The sequence below is a fragment of the Biomphalaria glabrata genome, chromosome 9, assembly GCF_947242115.1.
Source record: "Biomphalaria glabrata chromosome 9, xgBioGlab47.1, whole genome shotgun sequence".
In the NCBI taxonomy this organism is placed as follows: Eukaryota; Metazoa; Mollusca; class Gastropoda; family Planorbidae; genus Biomphalaria; species Biomphalaria glabrata.
Window position 1 is genome coordinate 12,551,917 of NC_074719.1, and position 20,237 is coordinate 12,572,153.

The 20,237-nt window shown below is 39.8% G+C and overlaps 3 protein-coding genes across 3 annotated transcripts; all 3 read left to right on the top strand.

Moving 5' to 3' along the window:
* The first annotated feature begins 208 nt into the window (after positions 1-208).
* Positions 209-1,899, top strand: LOC106051795 (uncharacterized). The gene is made up of 2 exons (XM_056041201.1): positions 209-1,258; positions 1,735-1,899. Exons 1-2 carry the CDS (start codon positions 209-211, stop codon positions 1,897-1,899), a joined length of 1,215 nt encoding a protein of 404 aa, XP_055897176.1.
* A 6,948-nt stretch (positions 1,900-8,847) lies between these two features.
* LOC106051794 (uncharacterized) lies at positions 8,848-9,981 on the top strand. The gene has a single exon (XM_013206997.2). The coding sequence runs from the start codon at positions 8,848-8,850 to the stop codon at positions 9,979-9,981; it is 1,134 nt and encodes a 377-aa protein (XP_013062451.2).
* An 8,626-nt stretch (positions 9,982-18,607) lies between these two features.
* Positions 18,608-19,741, top strand: LOC106052493 (uncharacterized). Its single transcript, XM_013207888.2, has one exon. It carries the CDS (start codon positions 18,608-18,610, stop codon positions 19,739-19,741), a length of 1,134 nt encoding a protein of 377 aa, XP_013063342.2.
* Positions 19,742-20,237: the final 496 nt, after the last annotated feature.

The following is a 20,237-nucleotide window of genomic DNA, read 5'->3' on the forward strand; positions in this document are numbered from 1 at the left end:
TACCAGAAGTATACAAGGATAATTTTTAATAACTAAAAATAATGTTACATTGACCAAAGAATATTTGCAAACAAACTTTAACACTTTTAAGTCTATCAAAATGGTTGCTTAAAAGTTTCTCTTGTTTTCGTGAACGACATAAAAAAACAAAACATCATTTATCATCAATAGATAGAGTACAAATGTAGAGTTGAGATTTCCAGTTATCATGAATGAAAGTAACCATTCTTGTCGATTCAGTCACTGCGATGTTGTGGTCTCTGGTCTAGTGACGGGTTCAGACGTGGCCAGCGATTACGAGAAACGAATTTCTCAAATCATCCTGGACTTTGTGGTCAACTTCTCTGTTTGTTTTTTCGGCATCTTCAGCAACTCTATTGTTATCATCGTGTTCGCGAAACAAGGGTTCAAGGACAGCACCGCCATTTCCATGACGACAGTCTCGCTTTGGGACTTGGTCAAGTGCGTGGCTGGATTTATTCAGAGGTTGGAAGGGCCTTTAGAGTTAGTGTCCTTGGCCTTGGCTTACAGTTACACAAATATCTCTCTTGTCGTCTGCAACTACCTGGTGTCCTTCTCATGTTACGTGACAAGCGTCCTGGCAGCGTACGTGGCGGTGGAGAGGTGCCTCTGCGTCATCATCCCACTCAAGGTCAAGTGGCTGCTGACACCAAAAGTTGCGCTAGGCATCTGCGTCACAATTTCCATCGTTGTATTTGGCTGCTTCGTCATCATCTTCGGCATCTATGACGTCTTCTGGGTGTTTGACCCTCAGTTCAACGAGACGGTGGCCAACTTCAAGTACAACAGCTTCTCCAACAACAACAAAGCTCTGTTCGGCTACTACAACATGTCCGGCACTCTCTGGCCAATGGTCAGTCTCGTTGTCATCGTCATCTCTACCATCATCATCTCCTACAAGCTGAAAAAGGCAGCCGAGTTCCGGTACAGAACCAAGACATTAAGAAAAGACTCTATGGAAATGGAATCTTCTCGAAATACCCAAAAGGTCAAGGACAAAAGTAACTCGAAAGGAGTGGACAAGTCCGACAAGACTCAGGCAATCTCGAAACGAGACCAACAAGTTATCAAAATGCTACTAGTTGTAATCGTCATCTATATGGTGAACCTCTTTCCAAGAGTTGGACACTATCTCACCAAGTTCATCGTCTTCGATTACTACTACCTTCGTCGATACAATAACCTATTTTCCATAATGGCGTACGCCATTTTCGTATTCGATTACGTGAACGGATCGGTAAACGTGATTATCTTCTACTTCATGAGTACTAGCTTCAGAGAGACGACCCGGAGTTTATTTGGTTGTCGTGCAGCTGTCTCGAATGTATAGTAGAAAGAGCGAGTTTCTACACGTGAAGGTAACGCTATAGTGACGTCATTGTCTTGAGACAAATATTAGATTATGAGAACTATTTGCGATAATGCAGATTTCCCAAAGCTAACTTTAACAAATAACTAATTGTAAATATTCTAATAATGCAAAGATATTTGTTCCTGTGTGATGATATATTAAAATCTGTATAAATATTACGTATAAGAACTATGTTTTTATAGTATAATCGCTAAATGATGAACAAATGGTCTCCAAACGATGATTTTGATATATGTTTTGCTGCGACAGAAACAAAAAATAAAATTTCGTGCTTTGAAAATAAGAAAGTTCAGACATCACTTGAACACCTTCTAAATGAGCATTTGATGTTGTTCACTCAGATTTTAAAACATCATTTCAAAGATGTCTTGGTATTTAAACAAAACTTAGTGCCCAGAGCTAAGAGTGAGAGCGTAAGGCTATCCAGTATAATACTCATTTTCCTTTCTAACATTTTGTCTGCACTGCAAGAAACGCAGTCAAGAAAAGATGGTGCTTCCAAGTAGATGGTCAAGTTTGCAAAGAACCATAACCCAAAAAATAAAGCTATTTTAATATATAGTAAATATTTCCTCCCCTTTCCTCCGTACTATCTGCTACTCTGTTGTGAGAGAATGTGTCGAGATATTTCAACCTTAAATAAATTCATTCTGTTGAGGTTTTAGCAGGATTACAATAATTAATGCTTATATGGAGTTTATATTAATTAATTTTCTAAAGTAGACACAGAAACTTGTTGTATACGTGGCTTGGTTTCATGTGAAGTATCAGATCGTAATGGTTTTATCTGCTCATCAAACTTTATACAGTTGGACTTATATCTTAATTTTTTTAAATTCTTGAACATCCTCAGAAGTACAAATCTGATATCGCCCCCCCCCCCCCACCAATTTTTTTTTCTTTTCAGCTCGCCAGTTGATTGTACTTGCCCCCCTCCCCACTCCCTTGATCAAAGTAGTTCTATAATTGACTTCTTGTTACACAAGCCTCGATGTAAGTATATTAAGCGCGTGACAACTGACCCTCTCGATATTCTTCCCTTCATCCCAGTGAACTGCACAGCCTTGATATGGCGGACCGAGGTGGCATTAGCAGTACGAGGGGCCCTGAGCAAGTGTCATATCAGGGCCATGAATATTTGTACGATGAGCTGACGGTGACAAAAGATTCTCTTTATTACTGGGCCCGGGGCGGTTGCTCCACTCGCCACCCCCGAATGCCGCCTCTGATGGTTGGTAACCACTAGGAGGCGTTGGATTTATATGGCTCCCATTTGTCTCGGAAGGCAATGGATGCGCCCAGTTGAGTCACTGGTTTCTTTTTTTCCCTCTTGATTAAGGCCGTTTCGTTTGTTTTGCTCTCAGCGAGGATAGTCCCAGCACGCGCAGTCTCCATGCACTGCGGTCTTTGGCTATTTCTTCCCATATACTTTCGTTGGTGTCTGTGGCTCTCATGTCTCCCTTGCAGACATCTCTATTGGTTAGTGTTGGGCGGCCCTTGGGTCTGACTCTCTTCACAAGGTCAGCATATAATATATCTTTCGGGATTCTAACATCTGGCATGCGGGTGACATGTCCAAGCCAGCGTAGTCTTCTTGGTGTCAGGACAGCATACAGGCCGTTCATATTGGTCTATCTCAAAACTTCCTGATAGGAAACATGGTCTCTCCAAGAGATGAGCATTATGCGTCTCAGGAAGCGCAAGCGGAAACTATTCAATATGTGTTCTTGGTACATGTATGTTGACCAGCTTTTACTGCCATAAACAAACAACACAGGCATTGTAGACAAGGATTTTGTTTGCTGTGGTCAATTTGGCATTTTCCCAGACGCGTTTGGAGAGTTTCCCAATGCTGTGGTAGCTTTTCCTATTGTTTTTGTCAGCTCGATGTCTAAATCTAGATTTCTGGCAATAGTTGATCCCAAGTAGGTAAATTCCTGCATTAGGGTAAGGGTGTTGTTCCCAATATGTATCACAGGTATTTCTGCGACGTCTTGTGCCAAGATTTCGGTCTTAGAGAGGCTTATTGTAAGGCTAAACTCTTGACAAGCAAGGCATTCACTAGCTTCTGTAGACCTTGTGAATGAGATATGAGTACTGCGTCATCGGCAAACAACAGCTCCCTAATCAAGATACAACGTCTTTTCGTTTTGGCCTTAAAAAGCCTTCCATGGGATCTACTGTGGATATATACTCCATCTTCCATGGATTTAAAAGCGCTGGTTAGTACGACTAAGAAGAAGATGCCAAATAGTGTAGAAGCAAGTACACATCCTTGTTTTACACCGCTCTTGATACAGAATGACCTGGAGGAGGAACTTTCAAACTGTACAGTGCCCTGCATATAGAAGGATCATATGCTCTTTTTGAGGAATGTTCGCTATGGCTTCTTTGAGGTCTTCATAGAACGTGTCACTGTCCTCCTGAAGCGAACATAGTGTGGGGGCATAGGGCTGCAATTTCATTGTATAGCCTTTTCACCTCGTTGTTTATGACTTGCGTCGTCAACCTGCGTAAGATCATCAGTGAGACCAGGACACATTGTCCTGACATTTCATGTGGTCAGTCGCATGCCAGAATGTCATATCAGGGCCAGGATTATTTGTACCATGAGCTGACGGCGACAAAAGATTCTCTTTATTACTGGGCCCGGGTTGCTCCACTCGCCACCCCCGAATGCCGCCTCTGATGGTAGGTACCCACTAGGCAGCGTCGGATTTATAACAGTGCAGAGAGATAGGGGAAGGTGTAGGTCTGATATGATTTCTCATGGGATTTAAAGAAGCACTTTGCTACCTCCTTGATGTAATACCACACGTGGAGAGTCTGACCTCTTGGTGTCACCTTTGGTAGGTCTTTCCATCGATGGAAGAGTGAAAATATTTTATATAATAAAAAAAAAAACTAAACCACAGTAATTATTATTATAATAATAAATAGCACTTATTCAATAACATTTATGAAAAATAACAAACTCTTTGTATAAGTGTTACAAAGTAAACATACAATATGATGACTATACTTCCCGTTATTGACGTAATGAAAACTATATGCATATTCTTTTACGAATTTACTAACAGTTTGTGTATCATATGAAAAAAAAAGGATTGTATAATTAATTTAAAAAAAAATGTTTCACTTTCTGAAGACAGAAGTTTGTCGTTGTACCCACGATGTGTAATCTAGACATAATGTGAACTCGGTTTTAGAGTGGCCTATCATGTTTGTGAGCTAAGCACGTCTGACAAACAGACACACAGACAGACGACACAAGCCACTTCTTCAACGTATGGAGATCACAAAAAGACAAACGTACGATACTTTCTAAATCGAAGACATTACCAGATCATGAAATACTTTTAAAAACAAAGTATATTCTTTTTTTTTTCTCTCTATAGTTGTTTATTTCAAGAAGGAAGAGAAGAAGGAAACTTTGTGGTAAATCTCAATAGATTTTAGGATTCTCTCTCTTGAGAGGTCAAAACGTTAAATCTTTTTTTTTTCCTTTTTCTATAAGCTATTTCATTGAAAGAGAGTAAAAGATAGAGGAATGGAGAAATGACTCCTCTGACTCCCCTCAGTGTCGGCAACGGGCATCAAAATTTTGGCCGGAACCGGGAAAAGTCCCGTACGCCACTGCGCTATTATCGATTGTTCTGACCTTTTTTAACTCCATCACGGGTCGTCTCGGTGGGGGCGGCCCTGCCAGATTCCCCTGGCTTTATTGGACTCATTCCAGGATTTCAACCAGTTTTCATGTATCCACTCTCGTATGGCAGTTGTATAATGTTGAAAAGTACCTGGGGTCACGAAAGTGGGCATGGCCAGCTCTCCCTCACGAGTTAGAGCATAACCGCGTCATCACCCTCCCTTCCCCCCCCCCCCCCGCCACAATGCGACAGCTCCAATAAACGCGTCACGGGCTAGATGTGGCCTGCAGGTCGTAGTTTAGGTTCTCTGATCTAACAAACTATTTATAACAGAAGCGTTCATTAACGTGATCCAAGTGGTTCAACCTTCTACTTTATGTTTTAACTCTGACGTCTGGTGTTCCACTCAATCAAGTACAAGAGAATAGAAATAGTTTCCTGAGGACAAAGTGGGATAGAGTACTGTTTCCTTTATTGAAATGTATAGACGTTTTTCTCTCCCTTGCTCGAGGATCTGAAAGTGCAGAGCTTATTAAGACATTGATGTAGACCCCACCCTAATTTATTAAATTTATAATGTAGCCCAGTGGCGTAGCAAGGTATCCGTGGGCCAGGGTTCAAGAATATCCCAAAATAAGACGAATGTAGTGTGTGAAACAAAATAATTCATTAATCTCAATGTATGGGTACTGTTTGGGGTAGGTATGGCGAGAGTGATTGTTACTTTAATATTTTGGTATGAAAGTTATATCCCTTTGTATATGTACTCTCAGGCCCAGGTTATGAATGTGAATAGTCTTGCACGTGTTATGAACCAAATGGTTAAGTCTTCCTTGAATCTGAGAGAGAGTGTCTTAGTCAGTGAGGTTTTGTTCCCGGTCCAGGAAGGTTGCATGGTCGCTTCCTGGAGTGGTGTTTGTGTATTAATATTTATTAAGAGTTGATGTCATTATTTGTGCTTTATCGGATATTAAAGTATTATTTGTATTTCCATGGATATCTGGAGTTAAAGTTGGATTTAATCTAGTATTACTTTATTGTTATTGAGTAACGAGCCTGACGAGCCAAGTAATAAAGGAACCTGACAGGTACATTAACCAAAAGACATTCCTATATTTTCTGCTTTGTGTGGATCTTACTGCTCACTTCCAAACATGCAACGCTGGCTGCGCTTACAATCAACAACAAAAACAACAACGAGAGAGAGTCTTATTTTCTTTTAAGTGATGCAGCTTCCAGAAGCGTTTTTCCTTTGAGGAACACAAAGTAATTTGTATTAACATCTTTAGTACATTAAGATATCTGAATCTCATGGCTGTTAGAGCATCATTCCTTGAAGACCACCTTGCGGGCAAAAGTATTTGAGTGTAAATGTAAACTATGCTCTTCCTATTGCATTCAAAACGTGCCCATCTTGAGATGCTGTGAGCAAAAAACCACATACCAAGTCATAGAAATCTGCGACGTTGAACACAGCTGACGGAATCATTTAAGACCAAGATTCAATCGTAGTTAGCAGAGTGCCCTCTTAATAATAGTCCTCTAAATAGAAGTCCTTCTTGATAAATGGGTCAGTGTAACATCACGTAAATGCAGTCACTACAACCATCAAATAGTTCTGACAATCAAGGTATATGAGCATATCGATACTATGCGAAAAGGTCGATGTATTCAATCGAAAGAAAGAAAAAACACTATAAACAAACAAGTACGATGGTATTAAATACTTTGCATTTTTTTCTGTAAATCCAGACCACGTTATAGTGCAGCAATCGTCGCCGTTCATCCTTTTATTTGTTAGTGAATTCGTGAACTAAAAGATACATTATTTTAGGTTTTGATTCATTTATTTTCAGTTCAAATCCTGAAATAGGTTTAAGTTTTTAAAAAGAAAAACAAAATTTCATCAATCGACTTTTTCCTTCTAGTTTATATCTCGTATGGTGCTTTCTGCCATCAGATCACGTGATCTTGTTAGTATTGTATTCTTGACAACAAAATTCCGACCATAGACTTATATATTATATCTAGACTGGAAACCGGAAACCTATTCTTATCCGTGATTGATCGATTCACAAACCTATACATATATATTTTTATGTACGTAACTCTTTTTCAAGCTCTAATGGAAGTCGACCCTTTCAATCTTTTCTGTTTTAGAAAAGCAATGATCTTTAATTTTCAAAGTTCAGAAATCATTTCTCGGATTTTCTTTAGAATGGGCTACTAATCACATATATTCACGCTAAAATAAGAAACAAAGCCATTTCCTGTTAGTTTCCATTGAGATAATGTTTAAAAAATCCTAGATCAAAATAATTCATGTCTGTTGATTTTAATCATCTTATGTACATTTAAATATAATTGATTACCTAGATCTTTCTAGATTATGTATCTAAAAGTTGCAAAATAATAATTATGAGACGTGAGTACTCTTATTTTTCATGTTCAATTAATAGATCTAAATCTAAAAATTAAATTATATGTTACATGGGTTAGGGTTGAAAAAAATACAACAATACTTCTTATAACTACTTTACAAAACAACGCTTTGTTTCAACTTTAAAAAAAAAAATTCACGACATTTTTTGTAGTGTTAAAAAATCTCTTTGTCCAGTCTTGATTTAGTAGGCTATGTATAAGTCTTTGGTTCGAACTCTTTAGAAACATGGTACGTGTCATAAACACTTGGAGATGTTCACGCATAACAGAAAACGTATAAATGGCGGCCTTCTGGTGTATCTGGTGAACAAAATAAGGAAATTGTTAATAAGATATAGTTGTTGTTTTTTAATGTAGATGATAATTTTTGGCACTTTTTAGCATTTCTGAATTTAATCTTCTAAATTGTTACGTTTGCAAACCAAAAAAATTTAATAACTAGGAAGCAGGACACTTTCACCCTTAAAGTCTATGACTTCAAATGTATTAAAATGGCCACTAACTAGCGGTAATCAACTGTCAAGCATTGACATCTAGCTCAATTTTTTAAAATTTAGTTGGCAACATTGACATTCCGTTTAGCGTCCTTGACATTGTTTCAGACGTGACCTTCTTTCGCATTCATTGTTAGCGTTTGTTCGATCGTTGTGAGAAATGGCGCGTCTGAGTTAAAATTTCTCCTCACTTAAGAGGTGAATTACACTGCTGCGTTGTTTTAATAGTCATAACAATTAGAAGCTATGATTAGTTTCAATTACACCGAATTGTATCAATTAAGAGACATATTAATGCACTTTATCATCCATTACTGCGAGAAAATTATACTTAGTAATGTTAAAAGAACAAGGGCGGTAATTAAGTAGGTTTTTAAAAATAAAACTTTATGCACCAATATTAATGTCACGGGGTTTGCAGGGGGAAAAATAGGGTTAAAGTCTGTAGTAGCATATAAAAGTGGAGAAATTAGTTCCGCAGTGTAAATGGATAAATAGGTTATTAATTTTATTATTTGCAGTTCAATGAGAATTTTACAAATGGTCTGCAAGCGAGTAGATTCATAGAACAACGTTTTAGTGACTGTCGTCTGCAATCTGTCTAAGGTAGAGTTCTATTCCTTATTGGAAAAGTAGGCATGGGCAATTTTTATTTTGACGGAAGATTCATCGGGGGTTATCTGGTGTCATTAGTTTGATTAACTCTTTTTAATTGAATAAAAAGCTGAATTTAGAGAATCTCATTACAACCCCATTTTCCAAAGGAAGACTTCAACTTGGGACAATTGACTTTATCATTGAAGTGCCCTGTCAAAAATCGCTCCAACATAGATTTACTTACTATGAAGTAAGACACACAGTGGTTGTCATGAATGCCAGTAATTTGACTTGTCAGTTCGAGCGATGCACTGCCTTGATTCCTGGTGTAGTGGCGGCGTCAGATGGCGCCACCGATGACCAAAGAAGGGCGGCACAGATCGTCTTGGAGTTCGTGATCTCCTTCTCAGTCTGTTTCTTTGGCATCTTCAGCAACACCGTGGTCATCGTGGTGTTCATAAAGCAAGGGTTCAGGGACAGCACCGCCATCTCCATGACGACCGTCTCGCTGTGGGACCTGGTCAAGTGTGTGGCTGGATTCATGCAAAGGCTGGAGGGACCTTTAGAGTTGGTGTCCTTGGCCTTGGCTTACAGTTGGACCAACGTCTCCCTTGCCGTCTGCAACTACCTGGTGTCCTTCTCATGTTACGTCACAAGCGTCCTGGCAGCGTACGTGGCGGTTGAGAGGTGCCTCTGCGTCATCATCCCACTCAAGGTCAAGTGGCTGCTGACACCTAAAGTTGCGCTAGCCAGTTGCATATCTATCTCCATTGTGGTCTTCGGCTGCTTCGTGGTCATCTTCGGCATCTATGACGTCCACTTGATTTTTGACCCTCACTTCAACACCACCGTGGCCATCATAAAATACAACTCTTTCTCCAACGACAACGTGGCTCTGTTCGGCTACTACAACATGTCCGGCACTCTCTGGCCAATGGTCAGTCTCGTTGTTATTATCATCTCTACCGTCATCATCTCCTACAAGCTGAAAAAGGCAGCTGAGTTCCGGTACAGAACCAAGACCATCACAAGAAGTTCAATGAAGACTAAATCAAATCAGAACTTGCAAACCTTTCAAGTTAAAGACAATCCTCAATCAATGGAAAAGTCTGACAAGACTCAGGGAATCTCAAAACGAGACCAACAGGTCATCAAAATGCTTCTAGTGGTGATCGTATTTTACATGGTGAACCTCTTTCCCAGAGTGGGGAACTATTTAGCCAAGTTCATCGTCTTCGATTACTACTACCTGCGGCGATACAATAACCTTTTCTCTATAATAGCATACACGGTTTTCGTATTCGATTACGTCAACGGAGCTGTCAACGTGATTATCTTTTACTTTATGAGTTCAAGTTTCAGAGAGACGACCAGAAGTTTATTTGGATGTCGCACTAACACTTAAAGCATTGATCTGGGAACATATTATAACTTTGGAACAGTCTTAGCATTGTTATGTATAAATCCATGTTTTAGGTAATACAAAAATTGTTGAGTCTTTTAGGAATAAAATCCAATAGCCTTCTTAGTTCCTAGCCATAACATATTTCAAGACAGTAGTGATTACCAGGATGTAAGGACGACAAATATGATAATGTGTGTTATCTTGACGGTCCAATTGACTAAGGACAGGTGTAGGTTAAGGTGAATCAAACGGAGTCACTGTTAACATCAGACCCTCGACGTAGTTTTATAACACTCACTACCAGTGGCGTTGCAAGTTACCCGTCGGCCCGGGTTCAAAACTACGTTTTTGGGCCTCCCCCACTCTCCACAATAAACTAATTTAATGTGTGGCTAGAAATTGAGTAGTCCGTATATTGACCAAAAGACATTTCAATGCGAGTAGTTCTAAATCGGCTTGTACAAAAATGCAAAGTGTCATCCCTAAGGGATAATGTGAGCTTCAATTGGGCACGACCCATGGGTCCAAAATGCAATGAAACCCCCACACGTTGTGACGTCACTGGTCCTAATGGTCCTAGGCATTCCTAGGCCCGGGTTCATTGAACCCCTTCGCGCCATGGATGCTACGCCTCTGCTCACTAAAATAAATTAATAAAACACAACATTTTGTTTCTCTTATTATACAATACCTACAGCAACTTATTTGTTGTGCAGTACATGTTATTCTAGCCAAAGAACTCGGCTGGCCATGGTCTTGCTGAGACACAATTATTCCTTGTCCCTATACTACACGAATCAATCAAAACAATGATCACTTATTGTATTTATTGTCTTATATAAAGACGGTAGTAGCTAGGGGGAGATAAGCTTTGTGTTGAGGATAAAGTCGTCGCCAAAACAAATTGAAACTAGCAATAGTTAACTATAAAACATATTTTCATTTGCAATACTTCCAGTCGCCTTTTGTTATTACAGATACACAATTAAGTCAAAATAATTGTTAAAACTACACTTAATATAATCTTTGCTTTTATAAAATATTTTGTTTATATTTTACTAGTTTATTATTGATTACGTTTTTCATATTATTATCCAAAATAAGTATAATACATTAGTGGATATTCACACATTGGCCGGTAGCTGAACACATATCTTGAAAACGGCTCTAACGATTGTCCTAGAAATTTGACAGCTGCTGTTTATGAATGGGAAAAGAAGTACTAGCTCGTTGGCCAGACTTGAAAAAAAGACTCAAGTTTGACCGTTATAATTTTTTAAAGTATTTTGTAAAATGTTCTTGTTGTTCTGTCCAATTGTCCGCGGGACGAGCAAAGCTTCAATATATCACGTGACTGTACTTGTTTAATTTACGGGTGAGAAGTGTGTGTAGAACAGGTGCGTTATTCTATGCTAAGATGCAACTGGTGATTCAAAGAAGGGTATACCTGTTTAAAACTGTGACTTTCGTGTAAGGGAAGCGAACAAAAAATGTATGCGAAATTATTGTATCTCAGACTGTTCCACTGAATATACAAGAGCCAAAAAAAGTGTATTTTGGGGGGGGGGGATTGTTGTTTCATTTAAAACGCGTTTCTCTCAATTTAATTTCCGTAATGCTATTGCATTAAAGTCATTTCATGGGGCGCAGTCACTGAGTGGCTAAGTACTTGGATTCCGAACTTGGGGTCCTGGGTTCGAATCTTCTTACTAACTGAGATTTTGAATTTCTTCGGGGTGCCTCCGAGTCCACTCAACTCTAACGGGTACGTGACTTTAGTTGGGGAAAGTAAAGGCGGTTGGTCGTTGTGCTGGCCACATGACACCCGTTGGCCAAAGATGACCTTAACATCATTTGCCCTATAGATCGTATGGTCTGAAAAGGGAACTTTACTTTACTTCAGTGGGGCAATCAGTTCAAACGTAAAGTCACTCCAACATGTCACAAATAAAATGAATCCTAAATGAATCTCTAGTCCTACACTGAAGATGTGTACGGTTGACACAGCTAGGGGAGAGAGAGAGAGAGATTAGTTCTGTTGAACACATTATAAATCCCAACTTTTTAAACCTATTGTTGTGCTGGCAAGACTACCTTATAAATGACTATGATCAGAGAGAAGCCAGTGTGGTCAGGATAAAGGCATAAACTATTAATCTGTTCGACAGCAGCGCTGTGTCGGACACCTGTTCCGTATAGGGGATAACTGTTTGCTAAAGACGATCTTTGTTTGTTTGTTTTTTACAAGGAAAGAAGGGGGTTACAGAGTTGGCCCTCGAATACCAGTTTACCCTCACTGGCATAGAGGTAGCTGGCAGCACAGTAGGCACGCCTCTGAAAGAGACAGATGGGGAGCTCTAAAGAATGTCGAGGAACATACGTTTGAGTCCCATTAAAAAGCATTTGCCGAAGATGTAGGCGCAGTCGACGAAGAAAGATTTAAAATAGAAACCCGGCGGACAACGGCTTTGTTTGCATCAATATGGGAAAATATGCAGGTCGCAAGAGAGTCTTCGTAAAATATGGAAAGTGTCTACTTTTATGTTTAAAATTCAAGACCATACCTTATAAGACGTATGTGGTTCCAAGTTACAAGTTTGGTAAATAGTGTTGTTTTTTTTTAGAGGGGGCAGGGGTTGTTGTTGTTTTTAAAAGAAAACCTGGACTATTCTAGAATAATAATTAGGATTAGGGTTAGGATTCAAATCCAGGAGACAATGCTTAATTACTTCAGAACACTTTCACATAAAATATTTTTCGAAAGCAAGACCGATAACTCATTTGTTTTCAATAATTTAGACCTTCTCAGATTGATTACAAATATTATTTTACTTTGCTCCAACGGTGAGATAGAGAACTGTGTTTCTGTACATGTACATGTGTTTATGAATGTAGCGAGCATGTGTTTGTGTATATGTCTGTGTGTTTGTGTGTACACCAAGGTGTATGACTCAGTGTGTTATCAGCACTTGTACTTTGTAACACTTTATCTATTGAACTCAAGCTCAGCTCTCTCTCAATCCGTCTCTCTCTCTCTCTCTCTCAATACGTCTCTCTCTCTCTCTCTCAATCCGTCTCTCTCTCTCTCTCAATCCGTCTCTCTCTCTCTCTCAATCCTTCTCTCTCTCTCTCTCTCTCAATCCGTCCCTCTCTCTCTCTCTCTCAATACGTCTCTCTCTCTCTCTCAATCCTTCTCTCTCTCTCTCTATCCTTCTCTCTCTCTCTCTCTATCCTTCTCTCTCTCTCTCTCTCTCAATCCGTCTCTCTCTCTCTCTCTCAATCCTTCTCTCTATCTCTCTCTCAATCCGTCTCTCTCTCTCTCTCTCTATCCGTCTCTCTCTCTCTCTCTATCCGTCTCTCTCTCTCTCTATCCTTCTCTCTCTCTCTCTCTCAATCCTTCTCTCTCTCTCTCTCTCTCTATCCTTCTCTCTCTCTCTCTCAATCCGTCTCTCTCTCTCTCTCAATCCGTCTCTCTCTCTCTCTCAATCCTTCTCTCTCTCTCTCTCAATCCGTCTCTCTCTCTCTCTCAATCCTTCTCTCTCTCTCTCTCTCTATCCGTCTCTCTCTCTCTCTCTCTATCCGTCTCTCTCTCTCAATCCGTCTCTCTCTCTCTCTCAATCCTTCTCTCTCTCTCTCTCAATCCGTCTCTCACTCTCACTCTCAATCCGTCTCTCTCTCTCTCAATCCGTCTCTCTCTCTCTCAATCCGTCTCTCTCTCTCTCAATCCTTCTCTCTCTCTCTCTCAATCCGTCTCTCACTCTCACTCTCAATCCGTCTCTCTCTCTCTCTCTATCCGTCTCTCTCTCTCTCTCTCTCAATCCGTCTCTCTCTCTCTCTCTCTCTCAATCCGTCTCTCTCTCTCAATCCTTCTCTCTCTCTCTCTCAATCCGTCTCTCACTCTCACTCTCAATCCGTCTCTCTCTCTCTCTCAATCCTTCTCTCTCTCTCTCAATCCGTCTCTCTCTCTCTCTCTCTCAATCCGTCTCTCTCTCTCTCTCTCTCAATCCGTCTCTCTCTCTCTCTCTCAATCCGTCTCTCTCTCTCTCTCTCTCAATCCGTCTCTCTCTCTCTCTCAATCCTTCTCTCTCTCTCTCTCTATCCGTCTCTCTCACTCTCTCTCTATCCGTCTATCTCACTCTCTCTCTCAATCGGTCTCTCTCTCTCTCTCTCAATCCGTCTCTCTCTCTCTCTCTCAATCCGTCTCTCTCTCTCTCTCTCTCTATCCGTCTCTCTCTCTCTCTCTCTCTATCCGTCTCTCTCTCTCTCTCTCTCAATCCGTCTCTCTCTCTCTCTCAATCCGTCTCTCTCTCTCTCTCTCTCTCAATCCGTCTCTCTCTCTCTCTCTATCCGTCTCTCACTTTGTCATTTACTCTCTCTTTCTCTTACTTTTTCTCTTTTTGACTCTCTCTCTCTCTCTCTCTTCAACTTTCTTTTTCTCTCCCTGGCCTGTATATATTTTTTTAAATTTTAATCAGTAGTAAGTTTGTTGTCAAGTCTGGGGTCACACTAACCTCGTGTTCAGGCCCAATATCTAAAGGATATTTTTTGCGAGACATGAACATTATCATATTATTATGACTCATGCAGAAGTGTGTCTTAGAACTGGGTTACATAATAAATGTCAAACAATATAAATAAGAATATACCTCTTGACAATGACAAGTTTAATCTACAGAATTCTTGACTCAATAAGTATTATATATAAAACAAGAAAAGAAAATACTTTTAAAAGCAAATCTCATTTTGAGCGTTAGTTGTGTCAATTAATTTTGATGTAATTAAATGTGTAATAGATCTAGACTTACAATTTAAAAAAAAAATATAACAAATAAAACAAAGGGTGGAAGGACCTGGATTCGTTCTCATGGCTCAAACCTTAGACCGCAGCAGTTGGAGAGAGACGGTGACCAAGAAAGCTATGGACAGCGAGAAAACTTGGGCCTCGATTCTTGAAGAAAAGCGTGCCACACGGAAAATGGCCAGCTCCTCTACCACCAAAGCGAAAGCCACCTTGACCTGCAATATCTTATCTTATCTTATATAATACAGACGTTACTTCAAAAAAAAGAAGATGATTACGTCCTACGCGTCATGCATTTAGTCATGCATATTAACCAAAGACTTAAATTCTGCCAAGTCACTGGTTTTCCTGGCTATATATGTGGACGGGAGTGTCTCTCCAAAATAGGGCTCCACAGTCATATGAAAGAGTGTTCGAGATGAACCATGGTCGTTTCACGACTGAAGGAGGTCAATGTGATGAGTGGAGAGCCTATAGAGGATTGTTTAGTGTTTCTACTGTTTCTATAGTCTCATCCTATTTTTCACGTTGTGTTCACTAAGACTTAGACGATGGTTAGAGGACTAATTCAGCTTATACCACCACTTCAGTCAAGTACACATTCTTTCCCTTGTTTGAGATACCAAACAAAATAATTAATTGCCAAAAGTTGTTTTTTTTTTAATTGATTCTCGTATTGTCAGGAACAAGAAATGATTGTGCCAAATTTCAGCTTGATCCGAGATTGGGTGTGGCAGAAATAACATGTACAAACTTTTGACCAGACAGACAGACAGAGTGAGCTTTGTAAGCTTTCTATTAAAAAACAACACATATTGATTATAATAGCATTTTGAGCGATATGGTTAACAAAATCAGATAATGTATCTAACTGACAATAGATAGCTTTGTAAAATGTAAAACATTTTAGATGTTTAGGATGTTCCTTCAGAGTTGAAGATAATCTACTTCCTTATCCCAATTTCCAGCAGGACGAAGGGTTATGGCAGCGGGCAGCAGGCAGGGTATGAACCCAGGACCATCGAGACGATCGTGCGCATCCAACTCGACCAGGCAACCATCCTCTTTGTTCAATTTAAACTACATTAAACAAAGCCATACAGATGAAGAGTGTGATGGTATAAACAAATAAGGTCAATACTAGTGAATGTTCTGGCACGGTATCTGAAATTAGAGGGCCCCAATTAGTGTCTCCTCGTTGGAAATGCTGTGAGTTTTCTCATAGAAGTACGAGTCTCTTCCATTAAGCGATTTCCTGTATTTCAAGCTGCAGACATGAATTGCAGTACCCTAAGTGTAGTTAAATTTGAGGTCATGGTGCGCCCCAACGCGCTGTTCAGTACTGGACATGGACGGACTGTTTAGATGACTAAGGAGAGACAGTGCATTTCTGCCTATGAAAGGAAGAAGATAACATTTTGTTCAAGAACATGGGTCCCTTCGCCTAAATGTTAGGAACAGATTTATTGTCAGTGGACAGTAGAGCAAGTAAAGTAAGAAGCTGTGTAGGTCCTCTGTGTGGTTTATCTGTGTAGGTGCTCTGTGTGGTTTATCTGTGTAGGTGCTCTGTGTGGTTTATCTGTGTAGGTGCTCTGCGTGGGTAATCTGTGTATGTGCTCTGCGTCGGTAATCTGTGTATGTGCTCTGCGTGGGTAATCTGTGTATGTGCTCTGCGTGGGTAATCTGTGTATGTGCTCTGAGTGGGTAATCTGTGTATGTGCTCTGCGTGGGTAATCTGTGTATGTGCTCTGAGTGGGTAATCTGTGTATGTGCTCTGCGTGGGTAATCTGTGTATGTGCTCTGCGTGGGTTATCTGGTCAAAAAGGTATCTAAGAAACTGTGGAAGGATCGTTCCTGTGATTGGAAGACATTACTTGGTGGTTTGTGAAGGCAGCCGTTCATGAGACAACCAAAAGACAGAGAGAGACAATGACTGACATTGTAGTAGAGGCGATAGAGGCGAAAAAGAAGACAGAGGCGGCGACCTTGTGAGCAATAGTAGATCTCTAAGACAGCTACCTATGTTTGTAGTGTTCTTTTATTATGTACATAGAAACAGAGCTATTCTCTTGCACTGTTAACACTTGCTGAGATGCTCCCTTCAAGTTATTACAATATGTCTTCTATATTTAAGGAAAACTTTTGAAGCTGATTAGCACATTTTTAATAACGTGAATACGAACTCAATCTGCAACAACAATTTCATTTCTTTCTTTTAAAATGATTCTCAACTACAAGGTATTATAGCGAAACGACATTTTCACGACATTTTCTGGTACTTGGACAATGATATATTAAAACTTGTCTTTCCAGTTTCATGAGGTTTTCACTTTTACAACAACACATGCACACATACAAATTTGATATATTTGTCCAAATACTGAAATACTTTCAAAACGTTCACGCTGACAGAAAGAAGAATCTGTGAACCAGAACCACTTTTGTTCATTAGTTCATGAAGCTGTTCGCTCCTTAAGAAAAGAAAATTGAGCGTCATGTGATTGATTTTGAGGACAGAGAAGAACATAATGAACACAGAGTAACTTGAGTAAGAATACAGCCAGTGTTTACTTTCTGAACTCAAACAGAACGGAGGAGTAATTAAACTCAATTTACTTTGGACAAAGTGTCACCGACACGAGGACACAAACAAAAATCTATCCTAAGTACGTAGAAAGCCTCTGGATCTAATCAGTTTGTAATTCTATTTGTTTTACAGGAACACTTGGGGCGACAGCCGTTCCGCTTTGATTTTTTTTTTTTTTTTTTGCAAAAAAAAAGGCTTGTTTTTAATTGCGATGTACTATTACTATTGATGTATGTCGGGGGGTAGGTTGTAGAGAAGAAGTTTAACAAATGTAGAATGGTGAGTTTAGATTCAAAGTGTTAATTCCTCGCTGTGTCGTATGCAGATAAGTCAAAGGAAGGTAACTCTCATATAAAGAAATCCAATAACACAGGCAAAAGGCCAAACAATACAAGTTAGTTGACGCTGATAGTGAATGTCGAACAAGAAGTTAATAATAAAATCGAAGGGAACGGTGGAATGTGGTCAAGCTAAATGTCTACGTTCATAAAGCTTGCCTCTCTCTACAGCTGTCAGAAAGTAGTCTGTTTACATTTCGTTTTTCTTCCTAAAAGCCTCGTCATGTTTTTTACTTTGTCGCGTCATTGTCTCTAAGTCAAAACTTTTTCTATTTATGAAACAAATAATATTTCCCGCCCCATTCCTAAATCGTGCCATAACAATAGCTATAGTTTTTTTTCTTTTATTTTATCTCTTGATGGGAAATGTTATGTTGGATGATATAGTGAGAACAGTGCGCTGCATCGGATGATGTCAATGCCTTGGTCTTAAAAATAAAATTATAAACTCTGAACAGGTCCAATGTGTGTGACTAACAAATGCGTCATATTTGGTCAGTAGAGTATTGAGCCGTAACTGTACTTTGCCATCAGACTCTATTCTGAGCTACTCCACTCAGTGCATCTTCGTTTCTCGGTCTACTGATTTTACTTTGGTCTCCCAGCCTTTCCCCCTGTGTGTTCCAATCTAGAGCATCTGTTGTAATAGTTTCTGGGTAGTTGAGAGGACTATATTTTAAAAGCGTCTTCATATAGAGCAGTGCTTTTACATGCGCAGTCGACACTTTTTTTTAATACACATTTGAGTGTTTCCCTCGTTAAAATAATCTCTAATCTTTATTATAATCCCATAACTCTAAATAATCTCTAATCTTTATTATAATCTCAAAACTCTAAATAATCTCTAATCAATTGGCTTTTTAAAAATTCGAGTCATAAGTTTGGTGTGAGACAGTTGTTATGAATTCCAGTGATCTGTTGTGTCAGGTCGCTCTGTGCAAGGCTGTGGTCACTAGTCTTGTCATGGCTTCTGATGTAGCCAGCGATGACCAGAGGAGACTTTCGCAGATCATCTTAGACTTGGTCATCAATTTTTCTGTTTGTTTTTTCGGCATCTTCAGCAACACCATTGTCATTGTTGTGTTTACTAAGCAAGGGTTCAAGGACAGCACCGCCATCTCCATGACGACCGTCTCGCTGTGGGACCTGGTCAAGTGCGTGGCTGGATTCCTGCAAAGGCTGGAGGGACCTTTAGAGTTGGTGTCCTTGGCCTTGGCTTACAGTTGGACCAACGTCTCCCTTGTCGTCTGCAACTACCTGGTGTCCTTCTCGTGTTACGTCACAAGTGTTCTGGCAGCGTACGTGGCGGTGGAGAGGTGCCTCTGCGTCATCATCCCGCTCAAGGTCAAGTGGCTGCTGACACCTAAAGTTGCGCTAGTCATCTGCGTCACAATTTCCGTTGTGGTTTTTGGCTGCTTCGTCATCATCTTCGGCATCTATGACGTCTTCCTGACGTTTGACTCTCACTTCAACACCACCGTGGCTATTTTCAAGTACAACAGCTTCTCCAACAACAACGTTGCTCTGTTCGGCTACTACAACATGTCCGGCACTCTCTGGCCAATGGTCAGTCTCGTTGTTATTATCATCTCTACCGTCATCATCTCCTACAAGCTGAAAAAGGCAGCCGAGTTCCGGTACAGAACCAAAACCATCACAAGAAGTTCAATGAAGACCAAAACTCATCAGAACTTGCAAACCTTTCAAGTTAAAGACAATCCTCAAACAATGGAAAAGTCTGACAAGACTCAGGGAATCTCAAAACGAGATCAACAGGTCATCAAAATGTTGCTAGTGGTGATTGTCATCTACATGGTGAACCTCTTTCCAAGGGTTGCAAACTACTTAGGCAAATTCATCGTCTTCGACTACTACTACCTGCGGCGATACCACAACCTGTTCTCTATAATGGGCTATACTGTTTTCGTATTCGATTACGTCAACGGAGCTGTCAATTTGATTATCTTTTACTTCATGAGTTCAAGTTTCAGAGAGACGACCAGAAGTTTGTTTGGATGTCGCACTAACCCTTAGATCAAGGATCTATCAAGTCCTACATTAAAACTGGAGGACATCCATGATGGCATTTATTGTAGACAAGCCTTGAGTCTAACTTTTTTTTTTGGTAGCCTTAGAAGAGTATTGAAACACAGATTTTGTTATTTATGAACAAATAGTATGATGAAATATCTAGTCAAGAACTATAATTAACGCATCAGTTAAAGGCGTTGAATTCAGGATAATTTTTACATAAAGACACTGAGGTTCTATATATGTCCTATTATCGACGAAATGTATATAAATATATCATGATACTCATTGAAACCTAATGACTTTATTTTTAAAAAATTTCGACAGCTATGATTATGTTTATAATTTTGAGTGGAGGGGGTGGCTAAATGGTAAAGCACTTGGCTACCGAACTGCGGGTCCACGGTTCGAATCCTGGCAAAAATTGGAAATTTTAAATTTGGAATCCTTAGCCCAGATCTAATGAGTTCCTGACATTAGTAAAAGAAAAAGTAAAGGT